The 17,872-nt window shown below is 41.7% G+C and overlaps 1 protein-coding gene across 1 annotated transcript in view; it reads right to left on the bottom strand.

The window, feature by feature from the left end:
- Nucleotides 1-17,872, bottom strand: part of TRPA1 (transient receptor potential cation channel subfamily A member 1) — a 73,990-nt gene that overhangs the window by 26,354 nt on the left and 29,764 nt on the right. Inside the window, exons 9-14 of the mRNA XM_075920527.1 lie at nt 6,699-6,798; nt 5,337-5,437; nt 3,207-3,376; nt 2,955-3,119; nt 1,890-2,004; nt 215-381 (exon numbers count right to left, since the gene is read on the bottom strand). Coding sequence (XP_075776642.1) covers nt 215-381; nt 1,890-2,004; nt 2,955-3,119; nt 3,207-3,376; nt 5,337-5,437; nt 6,699-6,798 — 818 coding nt within the window. The remainder of the gene's footprint in view (nt 1-214; nt 382-1,889; nt 2,005-2,954; nt 3,120-3,206; nt 3,377-5,336; nt 5,438-6,698; nt 6,799-17,872) is intronic.

The following is a 17,872-nucleotide window of genomic DNA, read 5'->3' as shown; positions in this document are numbered from 1 at the left end:
ACATGGAGAGTATTTTCTTCCTATAGCTAATTATTATTTATTTGCCATTTCTTTCAATTTTCATGATATACATTATAACAGTCTTTTGAATATGGAATATATGTATCTGTTCAATTCATAGTACATTGCATGCTTATTACTGCAAGCAAAAAAAGAAAAGGCAATGGGCAATAAATACATGAAACTATTAAAAAGTGTTGTTTAGGCATATCACCTTTTATTGAGAATAACAGCAGACACTACATCTTTTCTCCTATTGTGTATTGCTTCATGGAAAAAAGAAGCCGATGCTTTGTTGAGGATTATTTTGGCACCGCAGTCAAGAAGCAGTCTCACTGCTTTTGCATGTCCTTCTTTTGCAGCAAGATGAAGAGCTGTGTTCTTTTCAGAAAGACAAGATACCAAAATATCATTAACAATCACTATGCTTAAAAGGAATGTACAATCATCTTCCCCATCACCTCTCAAGGGCCAGATTCTGCTATCATTCCATCAGCACAAGTCCTGCATCATTTCAGTGGTGATATAAAAAAGTAAAACCTTGTCCAAAGTGCTTAGTTTTATATGCTGGTATAGTTTGAGAGAAACCAAATGCAGGAAACAGGAAAGCATATACAAGAGATACAGGTCATTAATATCTCATAGTTCTGCAATTACCGAAAGCATGACATTAAAAATAATTAAAACTGTCCTGTGTCAAAGACCCACAAACCCATATTTGAGAGTCAGGAAAAGACGAATCACAAATTAGTTCTACCATGGTGGTACACAGAGGTCTGCAGGAAATTATTTGCAAGCAGCTCTCTGAGAGGAAGATTGTGTCCTCAGTGACTTGCATAAAACTAAGTGCAATGGTTGGGATTTTCAAAAAAAGCAAAAGGACTTAAAAGTACAAGTCCCATTGCAAGTTGGTGGGCAGGAACAGAAGTACTTCTAGATCTCCGTGGCACTCTTTTGAATCTCCCCACATATCAACCCATCTAGTGTTCTATGAGCAATCTAGAAATTAGGGACTACACAATGGCTTCCAATCAGCTTCTAAGTGAAATCCGAAGTGCTGTTTTTAATCTGGCAAATTTTAAATGCTTTGAACCGTGACTACCTAAAATATTGTCTCTCTTCCATATTGGTAATATAGCAGTTGACTGAGCATCACCTGATTTCTGAGTAGGAATGTAAATGAGTATCTTCTCAACTACTTGCATTCCCCTCCTCCTCCCCCTCCCCACAAACAAACAGTTGCCTCTGTAACAGAAGCAGCAAGGTGGGGAAGCGGGAGCTGGTGCTGGGGGGAGCCGGCTTAAAAGCCAGTGCCTCCCAGCACTGGCTCTGTGGTGCTGCCTGCTCCCCGCCCCGGCTGCGTGCAGTGGCAGGCAGCCGCCAATCCATGAGGGGAGTTGGTTTTTAAACTGGATTCCCTCGTGGACCAGCTCCTACCTGGCACCCCAGGAGTGGGCCCAGAGAGCACTGGCTGCCGGCCCCACCTCCAGGGACATTAGAATAGTCGAGTAACCAATAAGAATTAATGAAATTACTCTGCTGTTTTATTACTCGCTATCTAACATCCCTATTTCTGAGAAGAGACTGTTGATCCATCATTTCCCACATGTTGTATAGTTTTATACTTTACATTTTATATTAATCATGTCCAACTTCTGTTCTGTATCACTCTTAGAACTTGAACTGGCATTTTCACTAATTATAAATAAACCTAAACAATATATATTATCATGAACAAAAGAGTATGATTTTATAACTGCCAAAAGAAACATGATCATAAACACAATCTCTTATAATTGTCAACAACAGAACAAGTTTGCTAACAGTAACTGCCTGTTCGATTGCAATGGGAAAACAGAATGCAAACAAAAAATTACACATTTACATACCCCCTCTTCATCCACTCTGTCAGTAGATTTCACATTAGTATCCAAAATTATCTGCATTGTGCGAGTATATCCTCCAAAGGCAGCATGGTGCAGGGCTGTCCAGCCTTTATAATCACTTTAAAACAGCAGATACAATGTTATTCACATAAGTTACCATAGGTCATTGAGCTCAGGGGCCTGATTCTCTTCTACCCCATAACAGTTTCCCCACTATTGTTCTCTGTCAATGTCAGGGTCTTTTTGTTGTATAAAGTACAATATTATCCCACTAGTACTACATTCAGGCATGTAAGAGTAATCTCAAGTGCACAGAAGTAACTGTGTCTCTTAAAGGCGGATATGTGATCTTGTGGAATCTTGACTATTTCATGAGATTTCCCTTCTGAAATAAGTGAGAAACTTACAGGACCCTGGTACTAACACTTAGCTGTACACAACACTATAGTACTGTTGAACTGTATGTTTAAGGCAACTGACAAACATTAAAAGCACACAATTTAATTTCTATAAACATTATTCCATGTTAATATTTTGACATCTTATGTGTTAGTGAATTGTCCTAGGCTAATAACATATTACAGTAAAACTCCACTGGTCCGGCATCCAATGCTCTGGAACTCTGCCCTGGGCTTCCTGGAGTCAGCCGCTGATCAGTTTCAGCAGCGGCTGAATCGGGGACACCTGGGGCAGAGCCGGACTATCGGAAGGGGGGGCTATGAGGGCCTGGGGTGGCATCCCCCACCCTCCACCCCAGACTCCTCATAGCCCCCCCTTCTGATAATCCGGCATATCTGATAATCTGGCACCCCCGGGGTCCTAAAGGTACCGGATTATCGGAAGTTTACTGTATAAGAAAAATCGCCTGAATCAGGTTAATTGAAGACTATTCCTAATGACTTAAACAAAAATGTAATATATGAAGTTACTGTGCATGTGACAATACATCTCTTTTAATGCAACCTTGTCTTGAGAATGCAGAAAAACTTTAGAGGTGAGTAAAAACCTAAGTAACAAAGTAGCTCAGTAAATCTAATTGTTTTAAAGAAAGGAAATCCATACACTTACCATAGGAAGAGGGCACCCTTCTTCAGCAGAAATTGCACAACCTTTTCATGACCATTTTGGGCTGCCAAGTGAAGGGGAGTCATTCCCTTCTTATCACCTTCATTCAAAAGCCTTGTGTCATTCATGCCTCTTAGAAGTTGCTGACAGGTATTGATGCGCCCATAGCTTTGAAAGATAGTGTACAGGGTAATACTGTAAAAATCTGGATGGATAAAATGGCACTGATATGTTGTATAGACTATGTTAAATTACCTGGCTGCAAAATGCAAGGGAGACTTCTTGTCTCTACTTTTAGAATAGACAGAAACATTCAAGTCGAGCAAGCTATTTACAGAGAAGGGCACTCCTTGTCTGCATGCGTAATGTAGTGGAGTGCACCCCTCGTCATCTTCTTCCACAACAAGATCTTTAATATATTTCATCTGTGGCAAAAAGAAATGATTTTGGAACTTAGATTGGTAAAGTTAAAATCAAAGACAACAAAAAGAAGAGAGCCTTTTACAAATATATGTACTGATAGATGCTTTTCACCAAATTTACACTTTGCAAAAAGAACTCAGAAACTCACAGGTACAATATTGAAAGTACAAGATTCTTCTATGCTGCCTCAGCATGCACTTCAACCACACCAGGCAGAAAAATAAAGTCATGTCAGCCTGCATGTCTCCTGAATATTTGGTCTCTCTATGAGGCCATTAAAAAGGAGGCCAGTTCGGATGGTGATAATTTTGCAGTGTGAGCACCTGCCTAGTTGGAAGGGGAATGAGACTATTGAGAGTCCATCAGAAGGTGAAAAAAAGTAGTCATAAATGACCTGAGGCCGAATTTTCCCACAGTAGTAAAGAAAGGCAGAAACTGAACATCTGTGCCAGTAGGTACAGCTGCACTACAGGGGAGATTCAGTCAGGGATGGGAGATGGCATTTTTCCAACACCCTCCTATAGGGGTTCAAATGGAAATGAAGACCATTACAGCAGAAATGTCAAACTCATTCAGAGGAGTGGAATGAATTCCACTTACTTGTGTTCCATGGGCTGGGGTATAAATTTAGGAGTATTTATTCCTCACAGTATTCAGTGCAATGCCCAGTGATAGATTTGCATGGAAAGCAATAAAGCTTATAGGAAGTAATGAAGCATTTAGGCTAGATCACACATCACACCTTACAAAGGTGTGGTGCATGGCCTCTGTTTATCACTGGAGGAAAGCTCTTCCAGCAACAATATAAAACCATCCCCAGTGAGGGACAGTAGCTTTCTCAACAAGACTGTGGCTCCCACTGATACAGTGCTGTCCACAAAGGAGCTTTTCATTTCTAAAACTGTTGTCATTCAGAAGGGTGCTTTTTCACACCCCTAAGCAACAAAAATTGTAGCATCAAAAAAGCCAGTGTAAACGTAGCATTAATTATTATTTATTCAGGTCCTCATTATCAACATTCACTACTTAGTAAGAGATTGTTTTTGTTGAGATGTTTTTGTTGAGATGTCATTATAGCTGTTTTGTGTCTCCCTCCCTTGGCCATCCTTTCTCTTTCCATCCTCTAATTTTGTGAGTCTGTTTTTCTGTCTGCATTTCCCTCCCAGCAGCAACTTCCTATTCCCAGCCCAGTGTAGTTCACTCTCAGCTCTTAACCCCATTCCATTCACTGAAATGATATTAAATAATTTAAAAAGTTGACAATATGACATGCAAGTGTCATTATTAACGTTGATTTTCCAATTAGATTCATATGGGACAGGAGAGTTCACACATCTGACTCATGGGTTTCATCCTGTCTGTGCATTCCGGCAGTCATAATTGCAGCAGTTATACTTGGCTGACATCTGGAAGGTTATCTCTGCAGCTCAGAGGATTAGAAACTTACCGAATTTTCTTTAAAAGAAATTGTAGATTCCAGAGAATCTGAATATTCCAAGTGGTCTATATAGACACGTAAAACAGGACAGATGCAGAATTATGTTTGATATTCCTATTTTAAAAATGACTGGAGATTTATTGAAACCCAATCAACAGAGCCTTTCTGAAGGATTTGCTGCAGCCTGCAGCATTACCCAGAGCTTGAGTGCATAACTGGAGAAAGTAGAAGCAAAAGTTCCTATAATATATTGTTAATCTCCTGAGCCATTCAATCCACCAGCAGCAAATATATTTATGGCATTACTTTATTCCTTTGCCTTCCAAAGAGATCCATGTTATTGGCTTGGTCATGTTTGGGTATTTTTTATAAATGTTATCTATTTAAATTACTCTATGGGTCAGTGAGATGTTTACAAATAAAATGAATGCTCATAAATGATCTGGAAGACAAGAGAATTGTTACACAGTTGGGGAAAGACATTGCATTAATCAGCAAAAGTTATAAATAGATCCTCAGTGTACCTGCAGAAATTTCCCATCCAGATGTTGTAGTCCTCCAGGCTGAAGTACTGTCAAGTGCAAGAAATTCCGACCAAGCTGATCTTTTAAGAACACATTTGCTCCTAAATAAATATGGAGATAAATACTAGCAATTGAAATATTACTAGCTTCTGTGTTTAATTAAAATACACAAGCTAAAATGAGATTAAAAATGCAGTAACAAAAAAATCACACCAAGACTTCTGTGGATACTAAATTTTCAATTTACAGCACTCTGTGAATTTCATTTGTTCCACTGTAGCACTCAAATTTATAGGCATCTATTATTTTGAAATGTTGAGCCTCCACAGCTTTAGGTATGAATGGAGGCTGCATGATCAACACCTCTAAATAAATCAGGCTCATAGTGTACTCCAGTCATAGTCATATTATTTCAACTGGAATTCTATGTTTTATTATCATTTTACCTCAGTGATGTTACATGAATAATTTATGATAACATTATAATAATTGGACAACACAGAAACGGAGTGACTTGCTGATTAGAAAGGCACTGTCTTGCTTCCAAAGTCCATGGCAGTTTTACTATAAGCTTTTTATTTAAAAAAGAAAGCTGTTAATAAAATTATAAATATTAATGAGAAAAATACTCACAATATATTTACAGTAGCTTACTCTTAAAAATGTGGCAACTAATAATTAAAGAGGAAACCTCATTAAGGGTGTAGTAATTAGTACAGTTTCAGGTGACACTGCACTGTGACCACTTACTACAGTTTAGGTTTAAAACCCAATTAAAGAAACTTGACCATGTTAAAGTGGTATCCGGAAGCAGCACCAGGAGCCTTGGACCCTTTAAATTGCTGCCGGAGCACTGCCCAGTGTGCTCTGGTCAGCTCTAAGGACTGGGGTGACAGGCATGACATACTCCAAGCAGTACTGAGGCCTGGCTGCCCCTGGCTGCACCCTTCCACCAGAGGTCTCTCCCCTTCTGGTAGCATGCAGCTGTCCTCCTCTTCCCCTCCACTTTGCCCAGGGACCCAGTAAGGTCTGTCAGCTCCCCTGGTGATATCTTAATGTTCAATAATTCTGTTACCCTGCTTTGAACTTCTGGAAAGTGCAGAGGGAATGCACACCAATCCTTAGGAGGGTGAAGCATATGGTTTCCTTCCATAGCCTGTATATGCTACACAGTGATCTGGAGGGGCATAGATTCGGTCCTGCCTCCTCCTTCCCTTTTCTGTGAGATTTAGCACTCCAGAAGGTGCTAGCATGGAACAGTCCTTGTGTTCACCTGTGCCTGACATTTTTGAGAGAGTATCTTAAGTTGTATGGACTTTTCTGAGAAAACCCCCCCACATATATTTCTTTGTTCCTTTGTACCTTTTGAGAGTAATAAATTCACAATTTTCCATGATGCACAGGTAGTAGCCAGTAGAAGTGGTGACCGACCTTCAATGTCAAGACTATCAATATTTGCTCCCTGCAATGAAAAAAAAACAGGTTTATCACTGATTCCTGAACAAATACAGTTTAGCAATAAGTTGTAACAGAGAAGAATTATAGGTATGGTTAGTCACTTTCATGTTTAAATTTTTGTGTTCAATAAACAAATTCCTTCTTAATTTAAATGAATTTAAGTCTAAGTGTTCAAGCTTGAGTGCCTAAGGTTAGCATCTAATCCCATATTTAGTCATCTAAATAACAGCATCCTGATTTTAAAAGATCATGAGCTAGGGAATATCATAGCCTTTATATAGAGTTAGGCAAGGCTGGAATTGAGGGCAGGCAACCCAGGGAAAGTTGCCAGACCTGGAGAGAAGGGGCACCAGGATCAGAGTGTTATTTTGTTAGTGACAAAAGGGAAAATAGAATGTTTGAAGCAAAATGTTTGGGATATCTTGTATGTTGAGTAATTTTTCACAAACCTTGTAGAAATTTCTGGACTTCTGTATAATCTTGTGGAACCTTTTAGACTTTGAGAACTATATTTTTCTTAAACCTTCTAGAATGTTGTCAGCCTTCACAGTTATATAACTGGCAGGGTTTACAGGGTTTATAGGAGCGGTCGACAAAGTCTTCCCTTGTCGACTGAGCCGCATCTTGACTCGTGCGCTGTGCCGATGATCAGCTGAGCCGGCACAGCGTGGTGGCCATTTTTATTTTAATGAAGCTGGGGATATTTAAATCTCCGCTTCATTGACTATGTTAGGTAGCCTATTTTACATGTCTCTGTCGGCAGAAGCATGTAATCTAGACGTACCCTCAGTGAGATATAAAGTGAAATGAAGTGAGAGTCCAGCTGCAATATTGGGAGCCATGGTTTATTGTTTAATTATGAAAGTATACTTGTGTTTTAAAACTAAAGGAGCGTAGGTAGCAACTACAAGTGAGCTGACAGACTCAATTGGCCCTGGGCAAGGTGAGGGATGCCCAACACTGCACTCCCAGAAAGGGCAGGATTTTAGGCAGAAGATGCCCACCATGGTCTGGGCAGCACTGAGGACATATTTCTGATGGCAATATCTATTCACACCCTACCAACCCTATTTATACAATATAGGGATGCCAAGTGTCCAGTATTAAACCAGACAGCCTGGTTTAATAATTCAGAAAATACCAGACATCTAAAATGTTTTTTTCCCGAGGCCCAGTCTGGGCGGCCGACGGAAGGCTTGACATGTGGCGCAGCTCGTGCTGGCTGGGATGAAGGGAGGGGGAAGCGACTGTATTTTGGCCCTCTCCCTCCCCCCGCTTTTTTCTCAATAACTTTTACTGTGGTTTTTTTTTCTCTCAACAGAATGTTTTCATTGCATTTTTGGGGGGTGTCGGTATTTTTTCTGAAACCATTTGGCATCCCTAATGCAATAATATTAAAAAGGTGCTGTTACTGCCATGCTTAACAGGTAACGACTGATGACTTTCTAAGACTGCAAAACATAGACTTTTACTCAATTTAATACTGTTAAGAAGGTTTCAGGAGCACAGTGTTGGAAGAAAAAAGAAACCACAATAACAACTGTAATCTAGTTTGCAGTGAGGGGTAAATTTTATGGGAAATCATCTAAAACAGAATATAAATGAGGTTTTTGGCAATAGCACAAAATCATCACTGTGCAAAAGAAATTGAAGAGCAAAATAAAGTGTAAATGAAGGAAGTTCTGTTATGAAGGAATTATCAATTTTACATGGAGTATTCTCCAATTTTCCTGGCAGAATAAAGGGGAGTGAGAATAAACAAGAATGTGGCTTACATGAAAAGGAAAGTAATGACAAAGAAAATACTGTCTTACATAAGTAGAGAAAATATAAAGAAGAATCAATCACATTAGATGATAGAAACAGCAGTGAGAAAAACTGCACAACATAAATCAATACAGCAATTCTTGCTTTTAAGCAGATGATCAAACTCTGCCCATATTGATAACACAATTTAGAATGAGCTGGGCAAAATTGAAGATATGACATTTCCAGTAATGGAGCAGAAGTGACATTTCTCAAAGTTACACTGTGAACAAGTGCTTGACAATGGTGAAAAATTGAATCGACATTAGCTAGCTTACTCAAAATCAACTGACAAAGTGCTCTAGTTTTGTTGCAAAATATGTGACAAGAATGCCAAATCATTGCTTGTGGTTTCTGGATGCAATTAGTGGCAGAACTTAGCTGATGCCCTGAAACAACATGAAAAGTCACCTGGCCATTTGGGGTGTGTCTACACAGCACCCTAAACTCGAAATAAGATATGAAATTTGCACTACACAAATTGCATCTCTTATTTCAATTGAATTTTGAAATAATGCACTACTTCGAGACATCCCTTAAACCTCATGAAATGAAGGTTACAGGAATATTGAAATAGGTCTCGAAATAGCGGGCGCATTCAAAAGACGTAGGGTAGCTATTTCAGGATACTGTGTAGACATAGCTTTGATGGCCTACTCAAATGGATGCAGCTTTGAGCTCAATAATCCAGGCTCAAGCAGAGTAAGTGCACAGATGCAGAAAACTAGAATATTGTTAATGCAGAAACCCAGCACTGGAGGAACATGCTCAAATGTTTGATCTAAATTACCCTCCTCCTTGAAAAAGGATAAGTTGACTTTCCAGGGCTCAGATAAATTGTTCACTGAACATAATGTTAATTTTCTTGGTTCCTTGGCAAATGTGATTATGACATGCATGAGCACCTACAGAAAGATACTATGGCCTATTACTGCAGCAAAACAATTCAAAGCAAATTGATTGATTTTATGTCAAGGAAGATGCTTGATAACATATTGATGCAGATCAGCAAAGTACTACACTTAATAACAGCTGCACTCCTGATATTGGTCACAGTCAGAGGAGACAAAAGACTTGCTGGGTCCCTGGGCAAGGTGGAATGGAGCCAGGCTCCTCCTCGTTCCTGGAAGGGAAGGAGCCTCAGATGGAAGTGGAAGGGCTGGGGGCAGCTAGCCCAAAGCAATACCCAGAACCATGTTACGCCCTGCCCAGCCACCCCTAAGAGCCACCCAAAGCGTACTGTGTGAGGATCTGGCAATGCTTTGAAAGGCCTTTTTGAATCACTGGGCCTCAGGACAGTTGTCCCTTTGTCCCCCCTCCCCCCACTACCAGTAGGCCTGGTCACAATGAAAAGATGTCACTTACAATAAGGTATATTGATGAGAAGGCTGGTTGTATCCAAGGAAAGGAACACTGTATCTGTTTCCAGTTTGTGGATGACTCTTCTGGAAAAGACCTAATAGAATTGTTTATGAATGTTCTGAATGAGACTAAAATAAAGCTTCAGGATTGCTACAACAATGGAATGAACCTGAAGGAAAGAAACAGTGGGATCCAGGCAAGAATCTTTGTATTGAATCCAAGAGCTTTCTTCAGCTATTCCCTAAACTGGTTATGTCAGACACAGCATCACCTTCTTTAGATTCAGTATCTTTCTTTGCAGTACTGCAAAGGGTAGACATCCTGTTTTTAGCAATAACTATCAGGTGCTAGGCCCTCCTAGACAATGTTACAAATCTGTCCATGAAACCTCTAATGTGCCACTTGGTGGGAGAGCTGCATTGGCAGCAGCATAAGGCCAGTGAAATACCAAGTGACTGAGATTAATAATGCCCTGATGGCACTGGCGCAGTCAAGTAAAGCGAAGGCCAGAATCTGATATTAGGCATAAAACGTGGCAAATCAGATCACTAGTTTCAAATTTCTAGTCTCAGTTGTGGTTTGTCATATATACTGTTTCTAGTAAATGTTGTAAGAAAGGCATTACAAACTCAGTCGAAGGACATCATGACTATTATACAGAGACAATAGATCTGAAGATGCCATCACTGCTGCCAAAGAAATGGCAGAAAGCATCAGAGTTGAGCCCGTCTTCAAGGAAAATCATATTCATTGAAAGAAGAGACGCTGTTTATAAGGGAAGAAATGATTGGAAGCTCAGAAGAAAATTCAAGGAGTTTTTTTGGGGGGGTTGTTTGGTTGAGGGTAGTGATTTTTTGTTTTTGTTCGTTTTTTGTTGTATGATCTGAGTAAACTGCTAGCAGACAGGAAAACATTCTTAAATAATTGTACAGACCTCCACTAGATGCTGACACACAGGGACTCTTTGGATATCAATGATAAAGACCTCTATATTGACCATATCCATCAAATTTTCAACATGGGAAGCATTCTCCACTCCAAATTTTCCAATTCATTAATAATGGAGAGCAAAAGGACACTTTCCTAATATGTGGATAGCTTTGAGGATTTTGCTCATGCTACTAATCACAAACATGAGCTAGTGAGCACAGCTTTTCAAAGCTCAGGCCAACTGAGCTTACTATTTTGTCACTTGAAAATGCCAATGGTCATACTTTGAATCTCTCTGAAGCTGTGCTTCAGTTTATGAAGAAATAGGTGATAAATGTGACCTCTTTAACTAAAAGACTAGGGGTAATATTCTAAGGCTGTCACCTCCTATAAAACTGTTTAATAGTGAACCACCCAACGCTGTGCACTGTTCAATTTCCTGATGTTAGTATATTTCAGGTATTCTTAAAATTAAAAAGTTTCTATAAGCTTAGAGAAAACAGGTTTTATATTTGCTTATATACAGCATACAAATTTATGGATCCTGGAGTGCAAATGTAACTTCTTATATGACAGGGATAAACCATGCATGCAAATTGGGCATCAATGTCATGAAATGGAGTAGAAAAGCAATAAAAATAAGGTATAAAAATTTAACTAATGGGGGAAAGGGTGCTGAAGACATTCCTAGTCTGGGATGCCATTTGCCAGCCCTGGAATTAGGTACCTATCTTTATGGACTCCAATTCATAAACCATAACCTTAATGGTCTGCAAATGTACCCAAATTACAACCCTAATAATGATGTTCCCTACCTAGCCACATAATAGGCAGCAAAAGTGCAAGCCTCTTCTGAGTCACCACAACACATCACATCCAGAAATTAGTGTAACTTGATCTCTGTGCCCATTAAATCCTTAAAACAAGGAGGAGTCCTGTGGCTCCTTAAAAACTAACCAATTTATTTGGGCATAAGCTTATGTGGGGGGAAAAAACACTTCATCAGATCCTCAGAGGAATAAATATGTATATGTGTATATTTATGCTTTACTCTGTAATTGCCAGAAGTGGGGCTTTGCCCATGAAAGCAGGACTTCTTGTTGTTTTTGCGGGTACAGACTAACATGACTACCCCTCTGATAATTGTTATTAATTATTTTCTTTATTGAGGCTGCCAAAGAGTGCAAGTAAAAGGGTCATTATGTAGCAGCGTTGATTATGGATTTTGTGATGTGGATACTACTTGAGCTGAGACCAACTCAGATCATGGGATTAAGATCTGGGTACAACTAATGCAAGTCTGATGCAAAATCAACTGGATTAATTTCAATTATTTTTGGTTCAGACCTTAAATTATGAGAGAATTATTAACTAATACCACAATCAATATTTAACTTAAGGAATAATGAATCTTGTTGTCATAGAAACATGATAAGTTACATCAATTGTTTTATACATAATGATGGGTTTAACAAGAAACATCAGGAAGTTACCAAGCAAAGCTATCAATTGCTTAAGGATAAAAAAAAAATTCCCTGCCCCTCATGCCCTGCCTCTCAGTTACCATTCATTCTATAACTTAAGAGGGCATCTAAAAAATGTGTTCATTTCTAAGGAGCCACTCAAAATCAAATTTTCCTGCCTGCTCAGGTATTAGAAATAAAATAGAGTTTACAGCTTGGGCATGTGCTTAAGTCCCATTTAAATTAAGCATCAACTTAAGTGATGTGCTGAACTAGGGCCTACATGAATACTACAAAATAAACCATTTTGTACAATTTTTAGCTACATGGCTTGATTCTCTGGTGCTTTGTATCTTATTCAGTCGTTCACACTGGGCACAGTAAGTACAAAGTGGGCGTATAATGCTGCCGGAGAATTCTGCTTTTGTGAGGGTGATCAGGCCTTTATTATTTAAAACACAACCTACAACCTGTTAAGAATGTTTTGACAACTGTCATTTCTATTTCCAGATGCTTACAATAAAATTAATGTTTATACAAGCTAACATGCATGAAATGAGATGTAGATTATTAAAGAATACAAGCGATAATCAAACCCAAAGTCAATATTTGTCTCTTTTTACTATGGAGACAATGGGCAGGAGCTTAAGCCATGCTTTGGCCAGAAAGCTGTACTAAACTGGGAGCTCATGATTCCCACAGAACAGTGAAATTTCTGACTGACACAATCAGCACTATGCCACCATTTCCCATTTACATGTCCTCCGGGGCGAGAAAAGCTTCTCCCGGTCTCCCTGGTCTGCTGGGGGGGTCCAGCAAAACCGCTGGACCCCCCCAGCAGACCAGGGACACCCGAGCAAAGCCGCCGCCTTTGCCACGGCAGCTTTGCTCGGGTGTCCCTGGTCTGCTGGGGGGGGTCCAGCGGCTTTGTTGGACCCCCCCAGCAGACCAGGGGGACAGGAGCAAAGCCGCGGAGCATGCCCGCAGCGGGACAGCCTAAGCGCGCCTGGGCTGTCCCGCTGCGGGCGTGCTCCAAGGCTTTGCTCCCCATCTCCCTGATCTGCAGGGAGACGGGGAGCAAAGCCTTGGAGCACGCCTGCAGCGGGACAGCCCGGGCGCGCCTGGGCTGTCCCGCTGTGAGCGTGCTCCAAAGCTTTGCTCCCCGTCTCCCTGCAGACCAGGGAGACGGGGAGCAAAGCCGCAGAGCACGCCCGCAGGGGTACAGCTCAAGTGCGCCCGGGCTGTCACGCTGCGGGCGTGCTCCGTGGCTTTGCTCTCCGTCTCCCTGGTCTGACCAGCAGACCAGGGAGATGGGGGGCAAAGCCTCGGAGCATGCCAGCAGTGGGACAGCCGCGGCGCACCTGGACTGTCCCGCTGCCCGTGTGCTCTGCAGCTTTGCTCCGCGTCTCCCAGGTCAGCAGACCAGGGAGACGGAGCAAAGCTGTGGAGGACTTGGGCGGTCCGCCACCCCCGTCTCCCTGGTCTGCTGGGGCGGGGGTGCAGCTAGTGCCCCCCCCCCCAGCAGACCAGGCTCTTCTTGCCTACCCCTGGGGTAAAGCAGCTGGGGGCTGCCAGGTTGGTCCCGCAGCACCGCTCCGGACCAACCCGGCAGCACCCCAGCTGCTCTGCCCCAGGCGTCCTGATTCAGCCGCTGCTGGTCAGTTTCAGCAGCGGCTGAATCAGGACGCCTGGGGCAGAGCAGCTGGGGTGCTGCTGGGTTGGTCCAGTAGCGCCGAGGAGCCGCGCTACTGGAGCAACCCAGCAGCACCCCAGTTGCTCTGCCCCAGGCGTCCCCAAGTCAGCCGCTGCTGAAACTGACCAGCGGCTGACTACAGGAAGCCCCAGGCAGAGTTGCTCTGCCCCAGGCTTCCTGGAATCAGCTGCTGATGAGTTTCAGTAGCAGCTGACTTGGGGACGCCTGGGTTTCTTAAGTTGAATCTGTATGTAAGTCAGAACTGGCATCCAGATTCAGCCGCGGTTGAAACTGATCAGTTTCAGCAGTGGCTGACGCCAGTTCCGACTTACATACAGATTCAACTTAAGAACAAACCTACAGCCCCTATATTGTACGTAACCCGGGGACTGCCTGTATCCTTACTCATACCCAGTGTAAAAGATGCCACTGAGAGCTGCAACAGAAGTAATAGTTGAAAGGTGTGGTGTTCTGTTAATCTCAGCTGGCACTTCAGCACTTATTAGAATCCACTGCAAATAAGAGCAGTCCTGAGTTAGCCTTAATTCATGCAAAACAGCTCGAAGCAGCTACAGGAACAAGGAGTGCAAAGACAGTGCGTAGTCATTGTAATAGAATGCTAAATTGTATTATACTGTCCAGCCACTTGACAGTGACCTGTGTAACTTATGTAAATGACCCTCAGCCATACCTGGAAGGCCATTAAAGGACCTTATAATGAACATAGCTGGCGTGTTCTAAAACTTGTCCATACCAGATAGAGAAACATTATATGGTACTAGGCATAAGATAAGAACAGAAACAGAAAGAAAGCAGCAATAAAAATTTCAGTCAGAAGGAACACAGGAGCAAAGGTTGCAAGATCTCATCAACATGCTAACTCTTCACTGCTTTAAAGAACTTCAGCTTGGATAAACCTTCAGAATGGACAGACAGGAACAGGGTTTTGCAAGATTTTGCATTACTATCAAGCAGCAAAAAGAAAGTGAAGTATCTTTAATGTATGCTATGGGGAAGCGAGCAAATCATATCTTTAAATACTTTGACATTAAGACAGTCACAAAGATTACTACGAAGGAGTTTAGTCTATGTTTGATGCATAATTATATCTCAGAGAAATATGCTTTATGAAAGAGCATGTTTTAACCTGAGAACTCAGAACAAAGGGAAAGTGTTGAATGTTTTATAAAAGCTCTGCATACATTGACTGAAAACTGATTTTGGGAATGCAAAACCTGAAATTGGTTATAGGGTTAAAGGATAAAAAACTTTCACAGCAGCCACAAATGATGAGAGATTAATCCTAGCCACAACTATTCAAGCAGCAAAACAGTCTGAAATAGTGAAACAGGAAAGCCTAGAGAAACATGACAAACTTAAAAACCTGAAACTAGCTTAGCAATTGCAAACAGACTCTGAGACTTAAAAGTCACTATCCTAAAATGCCTGATGTGAGTGAAAAATTCAGGCTAAGAGGGACATAGTCCAGCCTACATGCATAAAGTGTGGAAAAAAATCATATTCCAAGAGATGATAAATGTCCAGCTAGAAATATGGATTGTAATAAATGCATAAAATATAGAAATTTTGCTGCTGGTAGTTAACTCACATTACAAACAATCAAGAGCCCTTTTTTGGGGACCTATCACTTAAAAGGACATTGAATCTCCCTGGACAGTGCAACTGAATATTCATAGCATGACTATTGAGATTAAAAGGGCATTGTGATGGGACATCGGCCCACACTGGCCCTTTAAGGTAAAACCCAGCCATGGGAGAGGGCTGAGAGCAAAGCCTGCAGCTGAAGCAGATACTGCCAGTTAGAGCCCAGCTGGGGGTTTTATAAATAAGGGCTCCTGGAGCGAGGTACATGGACATACTTGTTTTAGCTGGGGAGCAGGAAAGACCTGGTTGTTAAGGAAGCTTTGAGGCTTCCCAGGACAGAGCAGTGCTGGGGAAAGGCAAGCAAGGCTGGGGATCTCTGGCTTGACCTTACTCCCAGGCAGTAAGGCCTGAAGCAAGGTTTGAGTGTAGTAGGGCTGTAAGGGGACAACCAGGATAGGAATAGGGTTGCCAGGTGTCTGGTTTTTGCCTGGACAGTTTGATATTTTGGCCTTCTGTCCGGTTTAAAAAAAAGAAGAATACTGGGCATGTAAAATTTAAAGGTGCAGTGACTTTTTTTTTTTGGCTCAGCCAAATTATCCCTGCCTGTTTGGGATTTTTTGTTAAGGTATCTGGCAACCCTAGATAGGAAAAGGCAGTAGGTCCACACCCCCTTGCTAATGAGTGGCCATTTCAGATTGCAGGAGCTAGATGAAGAATGGAAGTGGGTCACTGAGGCAAGGTGGGTATAGGAGAATTGGGGGTCCCCTGGGAGGGGAGAACCCCAAAGTGCAGAGTGATAACACCCCCTAGAATGGGGATGACAGACGACAATTGCGAGAACACCATGGTTTAGGAGCAATAAGGGTCTGGTAGACACCAGCCAGGAGGAGGTGTCTGGTGGGCAGATATGAGCTAATTCTCAGTGCACCTGGCAGGAGGTGCTGTGGTGGTGCTGTGACACACCTACACAGCTCTGACTCGATCTGGAGCTGCTCTGCAATTCATAGACCAGTTCGCCACAGAAACAACTTAGAAAGACAAAAGCTTTTCATTCAAAGTGCACGTAACCAGAGGATACAAACTTCTCAGCAGCAATATGGCTCCCATGATCAGGGCCACCCCTAGGGAAGTGTGGGGCCCAGGCAACCTCCCCTTCCATGCCCCAGGCCTTGCCTCTTCCTACCCCTGCTCTGCCCCTTCCTGTTTCCACTGTACCCTTCCCAAAGCCCTCTCCCACAAGAAAGGCAACCAGGGGGCCTGGAATGGGTTGGCACCAGGAGTCTGGCCACTCTGCACTCACCATGGCAGTAGTAGCCACAGCAAGGCAAGAGAACCAGCAGCCTTATATCAATGAATCTCAGCCAGACAGGGCAGAGCATTAACAGATTTAATAATGAATGTATCTGGTATGCATAAGCAAGTTCAGAGACCACTCCATATTGGGTACAGGATCATGACAGTCACCTTCACCTCCCAACATAGGCCCTGCATTGACCATAGCTCAGCCAAACCTCAGAAATATAACAAAAATATTCTAGAGAAAAATAAAAAAAAGAGTGTAAGTTAATTTTTTAACAAATACAGTGTTAAAATGGATTTTCATTCTTTATCTTCTAATTGTTTGCACATGTGGGCTTCCATAGGCACAAAGTAGTTCCTGCCCTTCGCAGGTCAAAACATATAAGTGCCTGTTACCACCCAAGGATAAGTTTAAATAGTCTAATACCAAATGTTAGCATTTGCTTTTATTTTTATTTTTTTTAAAGAAAACTGGTTCTGCAACTCACTTTTAACTAAAGTTCCTGAGACTACTTATATGGAGTAAAACATCTATTATTGTCTGTTAACATGACATTAAGGGCAAAATCCTCAGCTACTACAATCTGGCATAGCTCTATATATAGGGGAATACAATTTGTTCAGCTGTACAAACACAGGATAAACAGTGGAGCATACAGTAAATATATAAAGATGTGACAACCTACATTGGTGTTAATTTGCACCCATATTGTAGCCAGCAGCAGCTCCAACTAGGTTTTCTCTTTTGCCTTCCCAATTAGTCAATGAAGAAACCCAATAAATCTCCTGTGGTGAGGTGAGTGAGTGTATACAAGCTATTGCTGGACCACACATGAACCCTCTTCTCCACCTAGAAATGTCTGTGTGATGCTTGTAACACCTACATGTCTATGATGGGTGTGAGATTTCACTTTTGAAAA

This window comes from Pelodiscus sinensis, chromosome 2, assembly GCF_049634645.1.
Source record: "Pelodiscus sinensis isolate JC-2024 chromosome 2, ASM4963464v1, whole genome shotgun sequence".
Classification (NCBI taxonomy): Eukaryota; Metazoa; Chordata; order Testudines; family Trionychidae; genus Pelodiscus; species Pelodiscus sinensis.
The sequence above is the reverse complement of the archived record's forward strand: the minus strand, read 5'-3'. Positions and strand labels throughout refer to the sequence as shown.